The 24,643-nt window shown below is 42.2% G+C and overlaps 1 protein-coding gene across 15 annotated transcripts in view; it reads left to right on the top strand.

Moving 5' to 3' along the window:
• The window catches only part of VPS13D (vacuolar protein sorting 13 homolog D), a 301,308-nt gene that overhangs the window by 67,242 nt on the left and 209,423 nt on the right, over positions 1 to 24,643 (top strand). For all 15 annotated transcript variants that reach the window (XM_033922659.1, XM_033922651.1, XM_033922648.1 and 12 more), the window contains 6 exons: positions 11,960 to 12,188; positions 12,526 to 12,736; positions 14,666 to 14,837; positions 17,931 to 18,046; positions 20,985 to 21,197; positions 23,527 to 23,789. In XM_033922659.1, the coding sequence (XP_033778550.1) occupies positions 11,960 to 12,188; positions 12,526 to 12,736; positions 14,666 to 14,837; positions 17,931 to 18,046; positions 20,985 to 21,197; positions 23,527 to 23,789 (1,204 nt within the window). The remainder of the gene's footprint in view (positions 1 to 11,959; positions 12,189 to 12,525; positions 12,737 to 14,665; positions 14,838 to 17,930; positions 18,047 to 20,984; positions 21,198 to 23,526; positions 23,790 to 24,643) is intronic.

Below are 24,643 nucleotides of genomic sequence, written 5' to 3'. Positions count from 1 at the left end.
CTCAATGTTTTTTTATTGGCTTTAAGTATTTTTAAATATTTAAAAACATTGAGGAAAATTAATTCAGAAGCCGATGAGGAGGCTGGCTACTTTTAAGGCTTGAAAAAAACAAAAAGAATTGACCCCAAAATATCCACAAAGAAGAAAATCCAGAGAAAACAAAAAAAACCTCTGTGGAGTGATGATGTTCCTAAATGGACTTTATTTGAAAGTGTCAGAGTTCCAAAGGTACACTGAAATCATCCACATAAAATAATTTCATCCACATAAAAATAGGTTATCCACATAAAAGCCTTAAAAGACCTAGTCTGCTAGGGATACAGGACCCAATACTGTCCGCGTTTCGACAAAAAGTCTTTTTCAGGGGTCCCTGGGTCCTATAAAGGTGACGTGGGAAATAATTGTGTGGTGAGCTGAAAGTGAGATACTGCTTGCATTTGAAGAAGACTTTTTGTCGAAACGCGGACGGTGTTGGGTCTTGTATACCTAGCAGACTAGGTCCTTTAAGGCTCTTATGTGGATGATATATTTTTATGTGGATGGAATTATTTTATGTGGATGATTTCAGTGTACCTTTGGAACTTTGACACTTTCTAATAAAGTCCATTTGGGAACATCGTCACTCCACAGAGTTTTTTTGGTTTTCTCTGGATTTTCTTCTTTGTGGATATTTTGGGGTCAATTCCTTTTGTTTTTTGGTCTAAAATTCAAGGCAAATATATTGTTCAAGGCAAAGATACTGTTTTTTGGTCTAAAATTCAAGGCAAAGATATTGCAAGCAGTGTCTCACTTCTGGCTCACCACACAATTGTTTCCCACGTATTCACCTTTATAGAGACCCCTGAAGAAGACTTTTTGTCGAAACGCAGACTGTTGGGTCCTGTATCCCTAGCGGACTAGGTCCTTTAAGGCTCTTATGTGGATGATTTCAGTGTACCTTTGGAACTTTGACATTTTCAAATAAAGTCCATTTAGGAACATCGTCACTCTACAGAGTTTTTTTGGTTTTCTCATTATTTACACTCAGCCCATTTTCAGCTGAGATGGCCAGTGTTTAATGCCAGAGGCTGCAATTAAAGTTATACCTGAATATTCAGTGCCAGATCAGAAGGTCACTGAAAATTTAGATATAGCTCCAGTCATTGGTACTTCATCTAAGTATCGTTGACTATTGGCCTATTTGTCATCCTAACAATTGTTTCATCTTAGTAATAGTATACTTGATCACACTACTTACAAAGTGATAACCTTCCAATGTTGTTGTTCTTGTTTTTCGTTGTTGAGGATTTAGTTTTGCGTTGCTCTTCGTACAAGGATTCCATTCTGATTGAGGTACTATGACAGTGGTGTGCAGAGGTGTTTCAAGTTCACTATGGAATTTGACAATCACTTTAAGGTTATTTTTAAATTTAGCTCAGTGGTCATTAAGTAATAATAGCCACAGTTTGTATGGTCTGTCTATGGTTTGAGTTCTTTTGAAAGTAAAGCTCAACATAGAACAGCTCTGATATCATTATTTTATGGAATTCCATAAGGACTGATTCCTGCTAGACCAGTATAGGCTAGTGGGTTATGTCGCCCTATCAGCAGATGGTGACAGAAAAAAAACATTGGAAATTCTGATGCTATCACCAGTATAACGCATGGTGCAGCCAATGATCCTGTCAGTATTTTTCTGCCCTCCAGCAGATGGTGCAGGTCAAGCTGGTACAGCAGGATATTTGTGGTAACAGGCCTGACTCCCCTGGATGCACGTTACAGCCTGTATCCAGTCATTGGGATTAGCTGGTGTAGACTTAGAGGAGTCAGATTGAGATCTTTATCGTAGTTCAGCCTGGGGGGAGTTGGCTGTCCCTTCATAGCCTTAAGCCTTGTCTTGAGGACTTTGCTTAGCAAGGCTATCTGGCATAGGTTCCTATAGAGGCTGGCCAGAAGGGGGTATCCCACTCCCTCTTTTCTCCCTCTGAAGAATTTCTTTAAAAAAAAAAAAAAGCAGAATAATAATTTTATTCTGGGCTTCCTTAACTCTATTCCCTTGCTAAGGAAATATAGTTAATTCATAAAAAAAAAAAAAAAGTTTGTCAGCCGTGTCAAGTAGAGGGATTAATTTACTGCAGCAGCTGTCTACATACATAAAAAACAGGGAATTTCACAGATCTCTTGCAGCATAAGGGAGGAGCTGCACAAATTAGTGTGTAGTTTTAAAATCATCTTTTTTCTGTGAACAGAGCCATCCTCTTTTGAACAGCAGCATTTGGGAGAAATCCCCATTCCTTCCATTTTTTGGGCAGTTTTTCCATTGGATCCAGGGAGGTTAATGTTTATTTCTTTTTTGTTCAGGGAGGAACTGAAGGCCCCAAAAAGTGCGGGAAATGCCCAGTGTGTTTGATTATGATGGAAGTTGCTACCTTTACATCTGATGTGGCAGGTAGAACATATATGTTGAAGAGTGAATCTTCCTGTGAATCAAGAGGAATAATATATTTAATCCAATGTCCATGTAATTTATGCTATATTGGCAGACTTCCCGGGCGCTTAAAACGGGATTAATAGAACATCGTTTGTGTTTGAAGAATGGTAAAGTTGAAGCTCCTATGGTAACATACTGCCTTCAGCAGTCGCACACATTTAAGTCTGTCCGGTGTATAGTTTTGGAATGGGTTAGTTTGTCCCAAAGTCAAGGAGACTTCAAGAAGATTTTGCAATAACGGGAGCAGAAATGGATTTTTCGTTTATAGACTGGAACCAACTGGGCTAAATATGTGAAAGCAGCGATTGATTGGTTGGGGAAAAAAAGGAGGTGAGGCTTTGTATGACTTTAAGAAGGCTGGTGTCTCTTAGTCTCGAGTGTCATTTTCTCCAGAGCAGAGCTAATGTGAAGTAGCAGGAGTTCCCCCTGACGCAGCAGAATCGAAACAGGGATTTCCCTGTGGGGTCATTCGACAAAATAGGTGTCCGATTAGCATGACATCTGAAGAATGGTGTTGAAGATAAGTGTATAACTACCACTTCTTTAGCACTCTCCAGACCAGTAGAGGTTAACTTTACGATTGGGTATATATCTAATCATGACCAGCAGGTGGAGACTGAAAACAAAACTTTGGGACAGTATATCCTAGCCCCTCCTCTCTATTTCCCTCAGTCTTCTTTCAGTCTCCAGCAGGTGTTGAGTGATCTGTACCCATCTCACTTGGTAGGGCTGTTGGAATTTGTTTAGAGGTTTATTGTCCCTGTTTTTAGCCGGACGGAGCTTGGACGGACTCTGTTTGGGGGTTCGTCCGACCTCGGGGGTGTCAAACCCGGCGGGTCACGAGCGGGGTCCCTCCCCCCACTTCCTCCCCCTCCCCATATTTTTTTAGAGGAGCCTCAGCAGTAAGCCTTGCCCCCTAAATCAAGCAAGGCATATTGCTTCGAGAGCCTGTGGAGTCTGTTCTGTAAAAAAAAAAAAAAAAATCCTGAGGTAGTGCTGGTCTGGAGGGTTGTATCCCTTTAAGAAAACTGTATTTTACTGTATTTTTTCAACTAACCGGCACTTTTTTACAGCTAGGTCGCGTATGGAGCAATGAGCACTTCTAAAGGGAAAAAGTGCTCATTGTGCTCCAGACGCGAGGCACTCGCGGCCGGCCTGTGCAAGCGGTGTTCAGGCCGGTGCGGTGGAGGAGCTCCGTCGGCAGCGGCTGCAGGCGCCCAGAGCTCCCCGCCGATGGTGCCTCGCGAGTCGGCAGGGAACGGTGGAGAAGCCCGGTCTTCTCCGTCCGCCCACGGAGGGATTCCCCGAGCCGCCGACGGTCGGGTTTTAGAGGATTCCCTCTCAGCTGATATTTTGACAGCTGATGCCGGCTTGCCTGTTTTAGCGGCTGAGACTTTTCAGGTCTCTCAGCCGCTGCAGGCTATGGAGGGAGCTGTTTTGGCGGGAAAGACGCCATCTTCTCTGTCTGGCCCCTCCATTTTGTCTTCCACCTCAGGTGACCTTCCCCCTGTTTTGGCTAAGCAGGGGCAGGTTTCTGCTGGGTCCCCTGCTGTGGCAGGGAGTCCCTTGGGACCCTCGGGGGGTTTTTCCCCTGATTTTTTCTTTTCATTATGCAAAGCCTATTTTCAGGCGGCTGGGGGTCCCGGTTGCGCCCAGGGGGTCTCGGGGGGTGGGGTTTCCTCCGCGCTCCCTGCGGCTTTGCCTCTCTCGTCTGACGTGACGTCCCCTCCGCCGCCTCTCTTGTCCAAGCGTCCGCGGGTGTCGTGGGACGAGGATTTGTGGTCGGAGGAACGTGTCGGTCTGGAGGAGGACCTGGACCCTTCTGAGGAATTCCAGGACCCTCTGGAGGGGACGGAAGCTGGCGGCGGGTTGTCGGGTTTCCCGTTCTCCAGTGACGAGGCGTCCGTGGTGCGCCTTTTTCAGAGAGATGAGCTGCCTGACCTTATTCAACAGGTTTCTTCGGCTTTGCGTTTTGAGGACGCGCCGCCGGAGACTCCGCGTGTGGGGGACCCTCTGTTACGAGGGATCCGTTCCGTTTCCCGCTCTTTTCCTATGCATCAGGATATTCGGGATATTATTCTTGAGCAGTGGAAAACGCCGGAGACGCCGTTTCGGCTGGCGCGCAGCATGGCTCGCCTGTATCCCATTCCTGAAGGGGATCGGGCTACGTTAGCTTCGCCAGTCGTGGATGCGGTGGTCTCGGCTATTTCCAAGCGGCATACCGTGCCTGTTGAGGGCGGTTCTGCCTTGCGGGACTCTGAGGAGCGCAAATTGGAGACCATCCTTAAGCAAAATTTCCAAGTCTCTGCCTTTGGGGTCCAGGCGGCTATTTGTGGGGGACTGGTCGCTCGCGCCGTGTTTCGGTGGGCGGAGCGGGTCTTGGATCGAGAGTCTGACGACTGGTCTCTGGTGGATCAGGAGGTAGCGAAGATTGAGATGGCTGCCTCATTCCTCTCGGATGCTCTGTATGACTTGGTGCGGATCTCGGCTAAGTCCATGGCTTTTGGCGTGGCCGCAAGGCGTGTGTTGTGGCTGCGCGCTTGGGCGGCGGATGCTGCGTCCAAAGCTAAGCTTACTAAATTTCCCTTTCGGGGGTCGTTTTTATTTGGAGAGGACTTGGATAAGTTGATTCAGACTCTGTCGGACTCGAAAGTTCCCCGTTTGCCGGAGGACCGTGCCCGCCCGGTGTCTCGGGGTGGTGCGGCCCGGGGGCGTTTGCGGGAATTTCGCAAGTATCGCCCTGGGCGTGGGGCTGCTTCTTTCCAGTCTCCGGGGTTTTCCCGGGGTAGGTTCTTCCAGCGCATGCAGCCCTTTCGGGGGGCCCGTCGGGGGGCAGGGAATCCCTCCGCCGGTTCCCCCGCTTCCCGTCCTGCACAATGACGCCTTGCCGGCGCCCCCCTTGGTTCCGGTGGGGGCCCGGCTGCGCGACTTTTTTCCCAAATGGGCCGAGATCACGTCCGATCAGTGGGTCCTGGAGGTGGTGCGGGACGGTTATGCCCTGGAGTTCGCCCGCTCTCTGCCGGATTTTTTCCTCGCTTCTCCGTGTCAGACTCCTGGGAAGACGCTGGCGTTTCGCCAGACCCTTCAGCGCTTGCTAGATCTCAGGGCAGTAGTTCCAGTGCCCCCCCCGGAGTGGGGCACGGGCAGGTACTCCATTTACTTTGTGGTGCCCAAGAAGGAGGGGACTTTTCGGCCCATCCTCGATTTGAAAGGGGTCAACAGGGCTCTCAAGGTTCCCTCTTTCCGTATGGAAACGCTGCGGTCGGTCATTCTGGCGGTTCAGCCGGGGGAGTTTCTCACTTCTCTCGATCTGACGGAGGCCTACTTGCATGTTCCTATTCGGACCTCTCATCAGCGTTTCCTGCGCTTTGCGATCTTGGGTCGGCACTATCAGTTCTGTGCGCTTCCCTTTGGGCTGGCCACGGCTCCCCGGACGTTCACCAAGGTGATGGTGGTCGTCGCGGCAGCCTTGCGGTCGGAGGGCATCCTGGTACACCCCTACCTGGACGACTGGTTAATTCGGGCCAAGTCGTTGCAGGAAAGCTCCCGGGTTACGGCTCGGGTGGTGGAGTTTCTCCGGTCGCTGGGCTGGGTGGTCAACCTTTCCAAGAGTCGGTTGGTTCCGGCTCAGCGTCTGGAGTACCTCGGGGTGCTGTTCGACACCTCCTTGGGGAAGGTCTTCCTCCCAGAGGCCCGGGTGAGCAAATTGCAGTCTCAGATTCGCCTGCTTTTGGCGTCCCGGTGTCCTCGGGCGCGAGATTTCCTCCAGGTCCTGGGGTCGATGGCGGCGTCCCTGGACGTGGTGAGGTGGGCGCGGGCCCACATGCGTCCTCTCCAGTATGCTCTGCTCCGGAGGTGGTCTCCCCAGAGGCACGGGATGGATGTTCCGGTTCCCCTGCGAGGCTTGGCGCGCTGCAGTCTGCGTTGGTGGCTCCGGACCCCTCACCTAGTTCAGGGGGTGGGTCTGGATCTTCCGCAGTGGACGGTGCTCCTTACGGATGCGAGTCTCCTGGGTTGGGGGGCCCAGTGTCTGGGTCACTCAGCTCAGGGAACCTGGTCCACGGAGGAGGCCTCCTGGTCGATCAACGTGTTGGAGACCAGGGCGGTCCGGCTAGCGCTGTTGGCTTTCCACTCCCTTTTGTTGGGCAAGTCGGTCAGAGTCCTGTCGGACAATGCCACGGCGGTGGCTTATGTCAATCGTCAGGGGGGCACCAAGAGCACTCTGGTGGCGCAGGAGGCGGCTCGGCTCATGGTTTGGGCGGAGTCGCATCTTCTGGACCTCTCGGCCTCTCACATTGCCGGGGTAGAAAACGTTCAGGCGGACTTCCTCAGTCGTCACTTCTTGGATCCGGGAGAGTGGTGTCTCGGCGCCGAGGCGTTTCAGTTGCTAGTGCGTGCTTGGGGGCAGCCCCTGATGGATCTGATGGCTACAAGTGGCAACGCCAAAGTACCCCGCTTCTTCAGTCGTCGCAGGGACGGTCTGGCCGAGGGTCTGGATGCTCTGGTCCAACCGTGGCCAACGGAGGGGCTGTTGTATGTGTTCCCTCCGTGGCCATTAGTAGGCAGAGTACTGCTTCGCATTGTTCGCCATCCGGGGCTGGTGGTCTTGGTGGCTCCGGATTGGCCTCGTCGTCCGTGGTATGCGGATCTGGTGAGGCATCTGGTGGCGGATCCTCTTCCTCTGCCTCTCGAGTGCGATCTTCTGACGCAGGGTCCCATTCCCATGTTCGACCCGTCTCCCTTTTGTCTTACGGCTTGGCTCTTGAAAGGGGCCGCCTGAGTAAGAAGGGATATTCCGACAAGGTGATCTCTACACTTTTGGGGTCCCGGAGGCTTTCTACCTCTCGGGCTTATGTACGGGTTTGGCGTCTTTTTGAGGAATGGTGCCGAGCGCGGGGAGTGGTCTCCTTTCGCGCTTCTCTGCCTAACATTCTAGAGTTTTTGCAGGATGGCCTGGATAGGGGCCTGGCCTGGTCTTCTCTTCGGGTTCATCTGGCGGCCCTGTCGGCTTTTCGGGGGCTGGTGACAGGTCAGCGTTTGTCAGCCATTCCTGATGTGATTCGCTTTCTTAGGGCGGCCAAGTTGATCAGGCCTCCCATAAGGCCCTCGATTCCCTCTTGGGATCTCAATCTGGTTCTCTCTGTTCTAGTGCGCCCTCCTTTCGAGCCGTTGGATGGCTGTTCGTTGAAGGACCTTACGCTGAAGTCGGTCTTTTTGGTGGCCATTACTTCCGCTAGACGGGTGTCTGAGCTACAGGCTTTCTCTTGTAGGGCTCCCTTCCTGGAGTTTTCGAAGGAGCGGGTTGTTTTGCGGCCTGTTCCTTCCTTTCTGCCGAAGGTAGTTTCTCCTTTTCATGTCAATCAATCGGTGGTCCTCCCGGTCTTGGGTAGTCGGGAGGGTTCTTCTGAGCAACGACAGCTGCGCAAGTTGGATGTCGGTCGGGTCCTCCATGCTTATGTGCAGCGGACCCGGGATTTTCGGAGCTCCGATCATCTCTTTGTGCTTCTGGCGGGTCCTCGTCGGGGGGCTGGCGCTTCTAAGGCTACTATTGCGCGTTGGATCAAGGAGATGATTGCTTCCGCTTATCTTCTGAGTAAGAAGCCGGTTCCGGAGTTTCTCAAGGCTCATTCCACTAGGGGTCAGGCGGCTTCTTGGGCTGAGTCGTCGCTCGTGCCTCCGGTGGATATTTGTAAGGCTGCGGTTTGGTCCTCCTTGCATTCATTTGTTCGGCATTATCGGGTAGATGTTCAGGCGCGTCGGGACGCGGTGTTCGGTGAGCGTGTTCTGGTATCGGCCCTTCGGGGGTCCCGCCCGTGAGAGGGACTGCTTTGGTACGTCCCAATCGTAAAGTTAACCTCTACTGGTCTGGAGAGTGCTAAAGAAGGAGAAATTAGGTTCTTACCTGCTAATTTACTTTCTTTTAGCTTCTCCAGACCAGTAGAGGTCCCCACCCTGTCTGTTGTTGTTGTTGTTGGGGCTGTTGCGCGGGCAGTTTTTGGTTTTTGCTGCGGGTTCTAGTATTTTTCTAGGGCCGGGGAGAATTGAAGAACAGCGGCTGTGGCTCGGCTGGCTTAGCTGGCGAGCTGTGGGGACCTTCTTCCTTCGGGAATTTCTCCTCTGCATTTTCCAACAGCATTTTTGGGTATGTTATTTGTTACTCCTTTCGGAGTATTGTTTTTTCTCTCTGTTGTTTTCCAGTTCTTGGTTCTGCTTGGCTATTCGGCAGACTGAGGGAAATAGAGAGGAGGGGCTAGGATATACTGTCCCAAAGTTTTGTTTTCAGTCTCCACCTGCTGGTCATGATTAGATATATACCCAATCGTAAAGTTAACCTCTACTGGTCTGGAGAAGCTAAAAGAAAGTAAATTAGCAGGTAAGAACCTAATTTCTCCTTTTTTTGCATTGCCTTGGAGCGGGGTACATTTTCTATAACTGGATATAGCTTTAGTGGAGTTCTTTTGACAAATGATAGTGTTCTAAAGCCCCTGCCTTTGGTCTACTGACATAAGAGAAGGCTGGTGTTATATCCGAAGTCTTTTCTTCACTTAAGCACAGTTTTGATCCAGTCTTAGAAAGACCCTGTCTCTTTGATTTGAATTGTGGTGTTTGTGATTTAGGACTCGCTCAATAGTAGATCTTTTTTTGAAACATTTACTCTGAATAAATGAGGATTTAGGGATATCTTTAGTTTATTTGCCTGCCATTGTTTTATAAATAATCTCATGTCCTGGAAGGGTATTTGTTTCTCAAGTATTTTACTTGTTTCTACCATTACTTATAGCTTTCTCATTAGCATACTGACAAGATCCTAGCTGAACCACTTGTTTTCTGGTGATGTCTATTAGACTCTTGAAGGGTTTTTAGTCACTGCTGTCATCTGTTGGTAATGGGACATAACCCACTAATCCTAGCAGGATTCAAGGAAAATTCTTACTATTGATGACTTTAAAAGTGATTACCATCCATTTATATATGATTACATTTGATTGCAGTGTTTATAATCTATTCTAAAGTCTGTGTTTGCAAGCAATTTTCTTTATACAGAAAAAACCCTCTCAGTAACAGAGGCCGTTATGCATGTATAATTTGTTTTCTTGCTTATGTTAGGGGTGGGGATGTAAGTGAAATACCATCACGTCCTGAAAACTTTTTGTAACATGAACGGATCTTTTAAAGAAGATCCCACAGGGAAAACAAACACAACAGAGCACTTTCAAAAGATATAAATTGGAGAAAGTGCATGAAGACCACGTGGCAGGAGTCTAAAGCCTGACTATAAACTTTTCTAAGCAGTCTAAATATGGTGTATACAACAAAGCTGAGAGACCTAGGCTACTAGGATGCGATGACCGAACCACTCTTTCCTCCTTTATATGCCTCATTCAGAGTTAGAAGAAGTTGTCTATATTGTATATCTTTCTGATCTGGTGCTTTAACTACTGAAGCATTCAATCAACTTTGCATTCAATACTTGAAAACAAAATGTCTGCTCCTCATACAGTGTATCACAATTGGATATTCATATGAATGGTTGGAGACAGTGGCGTAGCAAGGTTGAGTGGTGCTCAAGGCGGTAGTAAATTTAGTGATGGATTACTAATCTGGTACCCTTTTTCCATGCACAGGACTTGAATTTCATTGTTTTGATGTGTAAAATTTGAGCATGCTTTAAACGTCAAACAAAGTTGCTGTCTTTCTTTATTCCTAAAGTGCTTTAATCTGAAAAGCATTGCAAAGATTGTGCTGGCCAATTTACTACTGAAATTAAATTGTTTTTTATTTATTTTCTGAGACCATCCTGGAAACTTTAAACAAAGCAAGACATGGATACCTATGATTTAACGAAATAAAAAAGCAATAATTCAAAATTCCACAATCAAAAATAGCAAAATTCAAAACAAAAATGGAATTCAAACTTTTTGTAATGACCTGCTTGTTACCACTAAGATAAGTGGCCTTTTGCATATTTTTTTATTATTTAAATAATTAAATTATAGACAGATTGCGATTTTTGCACAATATTTAAATATATTGTTGATTTGCACATACAGTAGAGTGGTGGAGGAGGACCAGTGATTAAAACTATAATATACATTTCCACTTGAAAATATTACAAATTTCACACAAAAAGAATTATCCCTCCCACCCCCATAAAGATATCTTTATAAATATCCATGCTTTCTTTACGAGAAAATGGTGCCAGGCACTTTCCTGTGCTCTTAAGCAAGTTCAGTGTAACTCCCTTTTTTTTTAAAGTGCGAAAGTTTTTTTTTTGTTTTTTTTTTAGTTTCATACAAATGATCTTGTTGTTTTTTTTAATAAATCTTTATTCGTTTTCAAAAATTACAACAAGTGTACAATAATCCATCAGAAATATATTAATTTATCACTTGACAATCTTATTTGTAATCTTCCAGATACATAACTATAAAAAAATCCCACCCCTCCCTCCCATATACTAATAATTAACAATTATCAATTATTATCATTCATACTCCCAACCTCCCTCTATCTTGTCCAATACTGAGGTGTTTAAGATGTCTGATCATTAGAATAAATAATCAATGGACCCCAAATCATCATACAAATGATCTTGAACGCATTGACAAATCTGACATTGGTTGAATTTTGTTTAAAAAACTTTTTAAATTATCACAAATTTCATAGAGATCAGTATTCAGCAGGGTGAACCACATGTAACTTTACACCAGGGTTTATTTAGTTAGTGTAAATGGTCACGCCTAACATCTGGTGCAGTTCAAGTTTCAAGTTTATTAGGATTTTATATACCGCCTATCAAGGTTATCTAAGCGGTTTTACAATCAGGTACTCAAGCATTTTCCCTCTCTGTCCCGGTGGGCTCACAATCTAGCTAACGTACCTGGGCTATGGAGGACTGAGTAACTTGCCCAGGGTCACAAGGAGCAGCACGGGGTTTGAACCCACAACCCCAGGGTGCTGAGGCTGTAGATCCAACCACTACGCCACACAGTTCCCAGCACCAAGCACTTTTCTATAACTTTGAGCATCATTTGTAGAATAGCATTTAACGTTTTGTAGTCAGTGCCAATTTTTCAGCACCATTTATAAAATTCAGTGAAAAACATTTATTTATTTAGATTTATATCCCTTATAGTTTACATTCACAGTGTTACAATATAGGATATGTTGCTATATGTCTTCATATAGGATTACTTACTGACGCAGGTGAAAAGTTGAGGGAGTGGCTAGGCAAAAAGGTAGGTTTTTACAGCTTTTCTGAAGTTAAGAAGTCCTTTAAGGGCTCTGGTAGGAGGAGGTAGGCTATTCCAGAGGTTTGGTAAGAAATGGGAATAGGATCGTTTCCAGGATATCTGGAGTTGGGACTGTGTAAATGTTTTTGGATGTTGGGCTCATAATTTTGAGAAAAGTATATTCTGAGATGTACTTCACTGCAAGCTGACATGTTCATTTATTTATTTTTATCCTTGCATCAAATTAATTTAAAAGGGTTCTGGAAAGTCATCCTCATCAGCAGGAACATCCGAATGCAGCACGAAAAATGAAGCAGGTACTGATCAGTCTAAGGCAGAAACAGTGTCGGCAGAAGGATTGTTTATGAGGCCAACATTAGAAATAAATATTACCAGGCCAAAAAGCGAGCCTGTTCTTAGTCTGTTTGCAAAACCACGTGGAAAACCGACAAGCCCACCTGTCTCCAATACCCATGAGAGCCCAGGTGAGAGAAAATTTAACATGGAAACACCAGAGATTATAAATGAAATATCTTGGAATGGTGGGAAGGCAAACAATTTGATGAGGACTGTTTTTAGAGATTTTGTTTTGTGGTGAACTTACTGGATCAAGATCTCAAAGTCATTCCAGGGTGAAAAGTTATTTTAAAAAATATAATTGTAGTTTCTGTTTTATAAAGACAGCGGGCCAGAATGATAGAATCAAATGCAGTAAAATGTTTGCGTTCCTAGTGTTCCCAGATTGGTTGTATTCTTGTTGGTGATCTATTCTTGCTACTTTTCACAGCATCCTTTAATGGTGCATGACTTGTGTTTTTGTAGAGGCTCACGTCTGTCTTTTAGACTGCATTGTGGTTGATCTTCAGGATATGGACATCTTTGCTGCAGAAAGATACTCTAGCGAATGTCCCGAAGGTGCTGAAAAGATGGGAACCGATTTGATATTCCCCTCATTCTTTGTTAGACAGAGGGGGGGAAGCTTATTAACCGAGAACTGCCGACTGAAATTGCAAGTGGAGAGAAACTTGGACAGGTAAGTTTCTCTGTTGCCCATTTGTTTGTGTGTACATATCTGGGGGTTTTAAATAATAAATAGAAATATAAGAAATGAGAGAAATATAAGGGAACACCGTTTTATTGGACTAGCAATGTATTTGACAAGCTTCTAAAGGCAGAACCACCTTTTTCAGGTCAAGTATGAAGAAAAGTTGATACTATTAAAATACTTGAAACATAAAAGCATTCCAGTGACATTCTCGAGAGAGAGGTAAGGGTGGGGAAGAGTGCAAAACTCCTATCATTCCCTCTACAACAGGGGTGTCAAAGTCCCTCCTCGAGGGCCACAATCCAATCGGGTTTTCAGGATTTCCCCAATGAATATGCATGAGATCTATTAGCATACAATGAAAGCAGTGCATGCAAATAGATCTCATGCATATTCATTGGGGAAATCCTAAAAACCCGACTGGATTGCGGCCCTTGAGGAGGGACTTTGACACCCCTGCTCTACAGTCACTGGAATACTCTAATTTTTCAGATACATATTGTCATCTTCTGCTCATATCTGATCTGTATTCAAAAGCTTGCAAAAATAATGTATTGTTAATCCAGTTAAAAAGGTATCCCCTTATTTTTCCTATCTTTTGTTTTATTTCTATTTATTATCTCTAACGCAATTTTATAAGCCACCCCCATCCGGGTTGTTTTACAACATGGGCGGGCAACTCAGGTCCTTAAGGGCCCCAAACTGGTTAGGTTTTCTGTATAACCCTAATTAATATGCATTAAAGAGATTTGCATATGATTGTGGCAGCAGGCATGGGAATCTCATGATTCATAGTCCTTATATCCATACCCTGTAAACCTTACTGATTTGGCCCCTTGACCAGAGTTGCCTGCATTTGCTTTAAATGTTGAGATCTACATAGCAGATGGATGATAAATATACAGTAAATACAAAAGAGAACTAAGTAATGAATTAAGCAAAACTGAGTTTGGAAGAAATGGCTCTATATCACTTGTGCTTGATCCTTGGCAGTTCTCTATAATAGGTACAAGAATAATGAAGCCCAATATCTAGAAGAAGCCTCCTTGATTTTTATTTTTAAAGAAAATTTGATGAGAGGGGGCATGAAGAGCAAGATTCTCCTTCTACATATTGTAAATCGCTGAATGTCCAGCAATCTTGAATGTAAACCGCCTAGAAGTCGCAAGATTGTGGCGGTATAGAAGAATAAAGTTATTATTATTATTATTAGAACTGCACCTGTGTAGCTTTGCAAGACAATAATTCAGGTTATGGCATGAGAATAGTAGGAAGTTGCAGAATTTTTCTTTATTGGAAGTAGAGCATCCCACTGGCTGCAGAGCTCTAGAAGTAGGGGTAGTGATCAAGTAATTTTAGAAGACAAGACTTAATAAAATGTGCACAAAACACTTTGCTGGAATTAAAACTTAGACGTTTGATTGTAGCATTATTTTGGTCTAAATGAGAAATATAGCCAGGACTAAGTTGTTACAATTTTCCTTTGTCTGAAACAGCAAGGAAAAAGACTATTTTATTTTAGAATTTGTGTAGCCCTCTCCAAGAAGTTGCATACAGGTACAAGTCCTTGCCTAAAGAGCTTACCATCTAAATAGATATATAAGGCAGCCAGAGATGATGACTTGCCTAAGGTCTCAAAAGCTGCTAGTGGGCACAGCGGTTTTTAAACCTCAGTGTCCAGATTTGCTGTCCAGTGCTGTAATCATTAGACTACTTCCTTTCCTTGGACTGGATAAAACTGAACCACTAATCTGTTCTCCAGTCAGTCTATTTGGTTTATATTTCAAATGCAGGTGTTGCAATCATATGTTTTTATATGTAAGATTAATAAAGAAAGAATCAAGAGGGGGGGAAAAAAAGCTCATGGATATAAAGTTTGAAGTCGAACATATTAAATGGTGCCCTTTCTTTTCTTAGGGAGATAAGTCATGCCGTCCCTGATATGTCAGTCCATGGCAATCTGTCTTCTGTCCACTGCTCTCTCGATCCAAGTAGATATAAACTGATTCGTGATTTATTAAACAACAATCTGGGAGAACCTATTGAAGATTTCATGCGACCTTATGACTTGCAGGATCCGAGAATTCATGTGAGAACTTTATTTTCCCACAGGTCAAATGTTAAATTGAAATACCGTAAATACTCGAATCTAAGTCGAGCCCCTCATTTTTCCCCCCAAAAAGGAGGTAAAATGATTGACTCAAATATAAGATGGGGGCTTAATATTCAAGTGTCCTGCCCTGCCAGGATCTGCACCCAGCGCCCCCCTCCCTCCCCTTCCAGGTTCTGCACCCAGGCTCCCTCCCTGTCAGGCTCTGCACCCAGCTGCCCTCACTGCCCTGTACCATTTTCCTCCCGATGCCTTGCAGGCCTCCATTGGGCTGGATGGGTAGCCAATGGAGTTGTTTGAGGTATGCTGAGATAGAGCTCATAGGAACTCTGACCATCAGAGCAGAGCATTCAGCACGCCAGCCGGTGCTAAATATCTCTTCTGCACTTTTGTAAAAAGAGGTGGGGGTATATTTTAGGCACCATATATAGAATATGCCCTTTACCAATCATTCCACCAGAAGAGGCTTGTGACCAGGCCAGCTGTTAAAAATCTGGCATAAAAAAGCCAATGATTTGGACAGGAATAATCATATGATTTCAGAGTAGTTTAATGTCTGATTTTATCTAGGTTGGATTATTATAACTCTATTTAGGACTACCTAACACAAAGCTGAAAGCCTTGCAGTTATTAATGAATTTGGCAGCTAGATTGATTAGTGGTGTTACAAAGATTGCACACATTATTCCAATCTTGAAATATCTTTACTGGCTACCTATGCAACAACGGGTTCACTATAAGGTGTTCTCTTTGGTATACCAGATTTTGTATCAAATCAGCTCCCTATGGGTTTCAGTTTCCCTGGGAAATCTATAGACCAAACAGAGCTTTGAGATCAGAAGTTGGACTGAGATTATATTTACCCCTCCATATTCGTGGTCCGCAGTTTCAGTTATTTGCAGTTTTTCGATAGAATGCCCCGCCCCCAAATTTATGTCACAGGAAACCGCTGCTCCCAGCTGTACTTTCCTCACTGGAACAGGTCAGGTTATTCACGGTTTTGTGTCTTTTTTGTTTTTTTTTACAGAAAAACTGCAAATAACATACGAAAAGTTATTTGTGGTTTTTCTCTATTCGCTGCCTTGCCGTTCCCCTATTACCGCGAATGCGGAGGGGGAAGTGTATTAGTGAAAATAAAAGAAGGTGTAAGTAAGATATGTGGCCACGAAATTGAAAATGTTCTCGATTGCTGGAGTGTGTCTGGAATAAGTTGTCGGGACATCTAAGATTATGCATCGATCGTTTCAGTTTTAAGAAATTGTTAAAAACCAAGCAGTTTGTGGATGCTTACTTGTAGAGCCAATACAGTTTAGGAGATGGTTGATCCTTATGAAATAAGCAGTTTCTGTACTGGGTTTTGTAGTCTGCAAGCATACAGTTTTGACCGCAATCCAGTTGGGTTTTCAGGATTTCCCCAATGAATATGCATGAGATCTATTTGCATGCACTGCTTTCATTGTATGTTAATAGATCTCATGCATATTCATTGGGGAAATCCTGAAAACCCAACTGGATTGCGGCCCTCGAGGAGGGACTTTGACATCCCTGGTCTATGCCATAACTAGCCTGATATGCAGTGAATTGATTGTTTGTGCGGAGTGAGTGGAACTTGTTATTTCATCTTTTGGAGTGAATGGAAGTTTGTAATTTCTTAGTTTTTTTCATTTGTAACTTATATAGCTTATGTATGTTTCATTTTGGAATTTGCTTAGAATATAGGCAGTATATAAATTTTTTTTATTTTTTTTTTAATTTCTTTATTCATTTTTTCATATTACAACAAGTGTATCGGAAAAATACATATAATCTTATAAACACACACTTGATTTTCCTTCATGAATACTTTTAAGTACAATATATCATATTCATATTCATATTTTTATAATGTTTTAGATAATATGTAAATCATTTAATATGTATGACAAATATAAATAAAATAACCCCCCCAAGCCCTCCCTTCCTATTTCAGAAAATCTAACCTAATACTTCAAAATGCATTAATTAATTCATACATATTATGAGGTAAATACAATAATACCCACCCAGATCCCCGCTTAACAAATCTCTTATTATGGGAAAATGTTATTAATCATTACAAAAATCTGCTAATGGTCTCCAAATCTTCAGAAATTTACCAAAGTAACCTTTTTGTGTTGCTATTTTTAAATAAATAAATATCACATCCATCTTCCTTTAAGTTAAGATAACTTGTCTACCTTTTGTTGTGTGCAGCATTTAGTGTAAAGACTTGTACACCTAGGCCCCATCTGCAAGAGGTATAAGGAATGACTAGGGCAGTGCTTTTCAACCCTGTCCTCAGAGCATTGCAGCCAATCGGGTTTTCAGAATATCCAAAATGTATAGATTTATATGCAGTGCCTCCTCAGTAGGAGACAGGCTTGAGGCTTCCCATTGCATGGGGTCCTGGGAATTTTGCCCTCTTTGTCACTCCCTAATGCCAGCCCTGGCTGGAAACCTAAAGAGAAAGAAGAGATTTGTCAGTTAAAATATATTGACGTGTCTTTACTATTTTTGTATCTTATCTCTGTTTTCTAGCAGTTCCAGTTCCCTCATTAGTATTCTTTGCTTTCTAGAATTGGCTTGCTATGCATTGATTCTACACTTTTCCCTCCGTATTCGCGGGGGATGTGGGCAGAACATAGCCGTGAATACCAAAAAAACTGCAAATAATTTTTTGCAAGTTATTTGCGGTTTTTTGGTAAAATAGACCTGAAAAAGATAATAAAACGTGAATAACCCGACCTGCGATTTGCTCCGGAACCACCGGGAGCAGCGATTTCCAATGTGAAACGCCGGGTTCAGTGACGAAAATTAGGGGGCAGAGTCGGCAACATAAAAATCATGAATAAGCGAATCCGCATAATACAGCAACCACAGATATGGCAAGAGAAGTGTAATTGTCTGGTTTTGGGTACTTGTCAAGTGGTGGGTATTATCAAGATAGAGAATTAATGAAATTTGGATTGATCGATCTGGGTTGTGGGTTTTTTGTTGTTGTTTGTTTTTTTTGCTACTGTTAACCCTGTATGATTATTTAATTTGCTGTTGCAGACTGTGCTGAGTGGGGAAGTGTACACCTCCATGTCTTTTCTCATTGACATGATGAACGTGAGCTTGGAGCTCACAAATGCTAAAGGAAAGGATGCCGTCTGCAGTTCATTAGCCAGGTGTGGTTTTGGCTATCTCAGTTCTTTTCAGGTCTAAATTTAAAATTATAATGTAAATAGGCAGCAAAATGTGAAGAAAGGTTTGATCCAGTTTGAGTGTCTTTAAAATTTGATAAGCTAGACAACTGCCTATGCTGTTTATATCCAAATCTGGCCTTGATTTGCATATGAAAGTAAGTATGATGTAGTATTGGGTAACTTAATATGTAAACTAAACCAAATCTTAAGTTTGTATACCGCATCATCTCCATAAAGCTAGAGCTCGGCACGGTTTATAGGTAATTCAATAAATGAGGGAAGGACATCATAAGAAATTAGAGGTTATGAAGAGGATAGCTAGCTTTACATTTTAAAGAGATAGCTCTATGTTTTGGAGAAAAGCCAGTTTTTCAGATGCTTTTGGAATAATTGGAATGAGCCTAGGTTCCGCAGCGGGGCAGGGAGGTTATTCCAAAGCTCAGTGAATTTGAAGAAAAGGGATTTCCCTAATTTACCTGCATACATGATGCCTTTTAATGAGAAAGAGAGAGGGGAAAAAAGAGAGAGAGAGAAAAAAGAGAGACAGGCAGAGAAACTAAACTAAACCTTAAGTTTGTCTACCGCATCATCTCCATAAAGCTAGAGCTCGGCACGGTTTAAAGGTAATTCAATAAATGAGGGAAGGACATCATAAGAAATTAGAGGTTATGAAGAGGATAGCTAGCTTTACATTTTAAAGAGATAGCTTTACGTTTTGGAGAAAAGCCAGGTTTTCAGATGAAGAATGCCATGTAGGATCTTGAAAATTAGGCAGGTACATTTAAGGTGAATCCTAGAAATCACCGGAAGCCAGTGAAGTTTTGGCATGGCAAGACATTAGTGAGCATTAGGGAGTTTACAGTCTTCTGGTTAAGTGTTTGGGATCATTCTTTCTCCCAGGTTTAGTCCATAGGCTGTGCTCTGGTTGAGTTGGGGGGGTTTACCCCCCCCCCATCCTCAGGTCCCTTGTCTGCAGGTTGGATCCCTGTCTCCTCCTATTCCCACCTTTCCCCCTCCTTAAAAATAAAAGGCATAGCAGCTGTTGGGCTGTTATTAAAGTTAAGTTTTTTTTAAAAAAGAAGAATCAAAGTGAAACTGGTCATTATAATGAGCTCCAGAGAGAAAAGTGTCATCAGAAAAAGAGCAATTTAAATCATTAAATTATAGAGTGTATATTTGGGCAGACTGGATGGACCATTTGGGTCTTCATCTGCCATCATTTACTATGTATGTTACAGAAAAAGCTACAGTTAAACAATAGTATATTGCTTCCAAAAATGTTTTATGAGAATTGGCTACCAGTCCTTTCCAATCTTTTCATATTTCTAAAAACTTTTCTATTTGCTAAACATTTTGAAAATTAATTCTCTTTTGAAACCTCTATTTTTTATTTCTTTCAGTTTTTATTTAATTGTTGTAAACCGAGTCGAGCTTCCTTAGATTGATGATCTGGTATATAAAGTTAAGCTTTAGTTTAGTTTTAGTTTAGTTTTATAGTTAAAAAAAAAGCATAAATAAAGTCTGTGATTAAAGCATATCCCCCCCAAAAACTGTTGTACATCTCAATTAAAAATTTAATTATGAGATCAATGAATGATTAGGGCATGAACAGAGTTATTTAATGTTTCATACTGCATATTGAAAATGTATCTAGTATAGCTAGTTTAAAAAATTGTTTGTACAAAGTTCTGGAATATGGTAACATTAACAATTATTAACTAGACATGTTGAGAGGTGAAAATGAACAGCGGGGATGGATATGCCCAGTTGGGTCTGTTAAGCCCCACTCTCCTAGATAGGATGCTAGTCTTGGAGAAACATTGGTTGGATCCATTATATCATGTCTTTAGAGTTTCTGGTTTTAGGTTTTAACTGATAAAACACCTCCAATGCAAAGAAATTAAAGGCAAAGTTTACTTAATAAATGCCAAAAACCCAAACAAACTTAACTTCTCCCAATACTCTCTCACCCCATCCTTGGTTTGCCTTATATCCTTTTCTGCACTGATCACTTTTAAGTAAGAGGGGAATAGAGAGGAAGAAGATTGAATATCTACCCCAAACATATCCAGACAGTGGGAGCTAGCATTTTTCTAACCTCCACTGGTGTTATCCCCAGAAATTCTGTGCTGCGTTATATCGGAGCTAACGTAGCTAGTTAAATATGATATTCAGCATTTAACGGGCCAAGTGTTGATTTGACCAATAGAACCGTTGCAAAATATCTGGCTCCGGCTTGGGCACTAACCAAGTATTTTCACAGCACTGTCTGGTTAAGTGCCTCTGAATATGTCCAGTAAATCATTTCTGGCTATTTAAATGACTTAACATCTTCCCAAATTGATTCTATTTGGAAAAAGTAGCTAACCCGTAATAATATGAAAATACCAATTTTTGAACCCTCAAAGAATCCCTAATTAGCTAGAAAATACTTAAATGTAGAGTTTATACATGTGTAACAATAGAAGCCCTAGTCACATCTTATATTCTTTATTTCTTGGTTTACCAGTGTATTATCCATATTTCTTAATTAGGTATCAGAAAGTGGTATGAATTCATGTAGAGATATATCTTGGTTATGTTTTCATGTTTTTGATAAATTTGAGGAGATCTTGCATTCTCATCTCTTCTCTGTTGCTATTGTATTGTACTTTGCATTTGATATACCGCTTGTACATGAATATTAAGAGATTTACAAAACTTCCCTCTCTGTCCCAAATGAGCTCACAATCTAAACTAAAGTGCCTAAAAGAAACCCCCCACAATAAAAGCATATAACAATATCTTGCCCAAGCAGTTCATTTTGTAGTAAGATCTTTTTCAGGGTTTAGTTACTTAGTCCGTAATCCAGATGGATCTTTAAATATATTTATCATCATTTCTGAGAAGTTACTGTTTCCTTTATCATTAACCTTCTTAGGTTTGACTTTAAGAAGTCAAAGCTGCTATTTGAGAGCTTTTCCAACCAAACAAAATCTGTAAATCTGGTTTCACATTCCTTGATGGCATTTGACACCCGCTTTGCCGGCCAGAAGTGGACTACAGGCCAGAAACCCAACGTCTTTAACTGTATCCTGCAGCCTTCAAAATGTTCCAGCAATCAAGGCTCCTTGCAGATTGAATTGCATTTCAGGTAGGAAATCTGTGGAATCTTAGATGAAATATCCTACTTAATCCTCCTTTTGGGTGGGGGGTGGATTTTCTGGTGTGTGGTCCACAGAGAGTCCAGCGATGTCACTCAGAAAGGATTAACATTCTAATTAAGTGAAATAGATCATGCTTTATCCATTCATGGATTTGGACACGGATTGTTCTCTGTTATGCGTAAAGCAGTATTTCTACATAATCTGTGATATTGCCTGACCTTTTTTCTTTGCTTAAGAGAAAAGTGGCTCCCCTTCTGTATTTTGGGGGGTCAGTGCATAGTAGGAATTTTTCCTTTGTGATTCTCTGGCTTGTGAACAAGCACAGTTAGAGAGACTGAATTCATGAGGCACATGGTACTTTACGGTGTAACTAATAAACACAGGCAATATGTATAGAGCTTTATGAAGTGTTGCTTTAAATAAAAAAATAACTTTGGCAATAGATTAGTTGTAACTTTAGAGTTTAAGCTTTCTTCTTTGCTGTTTCTCTGTTTGAATTTTAAACATAAGGCACTAGTGCAAGAAAATGCAGAAGTACATTCCCCAATATTTTGAAATGCAGTGAACAAATCGCAATCTAATCAAAGAAAAATGTTCCTTTCTGTGGTTAGCAAGTTAGTATATTTCCAGATGTGGTCAGGCAGATAGTTTCAGAGGAAGCAGGTCTTACGACTGACGTCTAAGACTTTGGCAGTGGGAGGGACCTTTTTTCTGAATTTCCTATGTAAATGTCTTGTCACCTATGAGATTAATCAAAAGATTTTGTAGAGCCTTCCCAATTAGAAATGTCTTTGATGGATAAACCTATGCCTCAAGGAGAACATGCTTAAAGTTGTTTCTTTTAGGTTTGGAATAGTGGTGGGCTTTATAATGAATTAATTCCTGATTTGGATTAGAACTCTATTTCATGTACTCCTTTCAGCACTATAGAATGATAAATAGTAGATTCTGGCCTATGTAGGTTCTCTAGATGTGGCCTAATTTGGAAAGCATTTAATTTGTACTTTTATATTTATTATTCTTTATGGATTATTCTGATAATTTCTTGATTGTATTTGGATTTTAAATTGTGAAATGAAAAAAAATACAAATGGCAGATCTGCAGATGACAGGAGAGTATTATTTAATGATTGAATATAATGAGTGATCAAAAATATTAGAAACCAACTTAAACAGCTCTTTGGTTCATCAGTAATTAATACTAATCTTAGCAGAATAAAAAGCCTTCCGTTTATCCTTTATTAGTCGTTTATATGTAGAACTTTTTTTTTCTCCAAGTCTCACTGTCCAATTGTTTCCCTGTTTTAATCCAAATTCATTCTAAACGTCTGATAGTGCATTTCATAACATGAAGCTCATTATCAAACCAACCCATGGACTTGCGCGAGTGTTTTTTTTAATTGCTAATTTGGAGCAATACTGTCTAATAAATTCCAGTCTTTATATCCTCGGTCTGCTCTGTGTTTCTGTACGTTTAGCCCTAAGGCTGCATCAGGGGTAAAAAGATACAACAAATCCCAGTGTCAGACAAGATTATTTCAACAGATTCATAGCATGAATCAGTTTTATTCTACTTACTGAAATAACTCTGTGTTTGACATAGAGATTTGCAGTATTTTTGTACCCCTTATGCAGCCTGAAGGTGAAATGAAGCCACATCGGTTTTTAACAGAAACAGAAGTGTGACAGCAGATAAAGGCCAAATGGCCCACCCAGTCTGCCCATCCAAAGCATCCGCTATCTCCTCCTCTCCCTAAGAAATCCCACATGCCTATCCTGTGCTATCTTGAATTCAGATACAGTCTTCATCTCCACCACCTCTATTGGGAGACTATTCCATGCATCTACCACCCTTTCTGTAAAGAAGTATTTTCTTACATTACTCCTGAGCCAATCACCCTCTTAACTTTATCTTATAAAGAATTATCTTTCAAGGATCCTGTTATCTGTAGTAATACTGTTTTTTGTTGGCTCCATGCTGACCTTGCCAGTTTTTCCTTTGGGCAGCAGCATCCTGCACACCACTGCTTTTACACAATAAATTGTTGAATAGGGGCATATGGGAGGTTCGGGGGGGGGGGGGAGGAGGGGGTTGCAGTCATAACCAAAGAATACAACTCACATTTTGAGTTTCTAAGTTATTTTTCAATGTTGGCTGACACAAATGTAAAATAGAGCTTTAAGAGTGTTTGAGTTTCTGTCTCAGAACTTTTCAAGACTCATATTTCAGTGCCAAAGCCCTTGACTTCATCTTGCCTCTTCCTATAATCTGAAACATGTACAGAACTAAGTTGTTTTTTTTTTTCTTTTCCTTAGATCGACCAAGGATGCTTCTTCATTTACAGCCGTGTTGAACAACCTGCAGGTGTTTTTAATTTTTGACTGGCTCTTTCTGGTTCATGACTTTTTGTCCATGCCAAGCAATGTCAAACAGGCAGCTAAATCTGCCTCCCCCAAACAGCCCAAAAGCAGTGAAGCAGCTGCAGTACCCCAAGCCATCAAGTGTGGTGTAGTGACCAAGCGTTCATCTGTGCCGGTCATACCAGAAAAACAGCTAGAAGTCAAGATCAATGTGACTGGTGAGCTTGTTTTGCCAGTTGCTTTTTTACGAAGGGTTGTCCGAAGATTTGTTATATTATGTTTTCACAGAAGGATGGTGAAGGCGAGGAGGAGACTGGAAAACTTTCTTCTTAATGTGAATTTATTTATTTATTCAATTTTCTATACCGTTCTCCCAGGAGAGCTCAGAACGGTTTACATGAATTTATTCAGGTACTCAAGCATTTTCCCTGTCTGTCCCGGTGGGGCAATGGGGGGATTAAGTGACTTGCCCAGGGTCACAAGGTGCAGCGTGGGTTTGAACCCACAACCCCAAGGCGCTGAGGCTGTAGCTTTAACCACTGCGCCACACTCCCTTATGAAGTTAGTTAAGTTTTTGCTGCAGTTCAATTTTTGTTTTATTTCCTTAATCAATTCTTGATCGTTATTATTGGGGTAATTTTCTAATTGGTGCAAAGTCTACAGGTTACCCATTCCAGGAAGGGACGTTTTGGCCAGGCTTAGGGTATTTTGTTGGGTTTTTTTTTAATTGAGAATTTAAATGTTACAAAAACAGAACAAACATGCACAAAAGAAAAAAAAACACATCATAAAATGCTCATGGAACACCAAAATGATTATCTTTGCATGAACAATCTATTAAAGTTCACAGTGAAAAATTGCTTTTTTGATTTTCATGTTTTCAAGTTTTTGGAGTTCTTCCAGGCTCCTGGTATTATTTTTTTATTGCATTAGATAAAAGAATGTCAAATAAGGGTCTGTAAAAAAAAAAAAAAAATTGGATTCAAGACAAAGTTAGACAAGTTCCTACTGAACAAGGACGTACGTGGTAGGGCTAGTCTCAGTTAGGGCGCTGGTCTTTGACCAAAAGGGC

This window comes from Geotrypetes seraphini, chromosome 15 (genome assembly GCF_902459505.1).
Source record: "Geotrypetes seraphini chromosome 15, aGeoSer1.1, whole genome shotgun sequence".
NCBI lineage: Eukaryota > Metazoa > Chordata > Amphibia > Gymnophiona > Dermophiidae > Geotrypetes > Geotrypetes seraphini.
The sequence above is the reverse complement of the archived record's forward strand: the minus strand, read 5'-3'. Positions and strand labels throughout refer to the sequence as shown.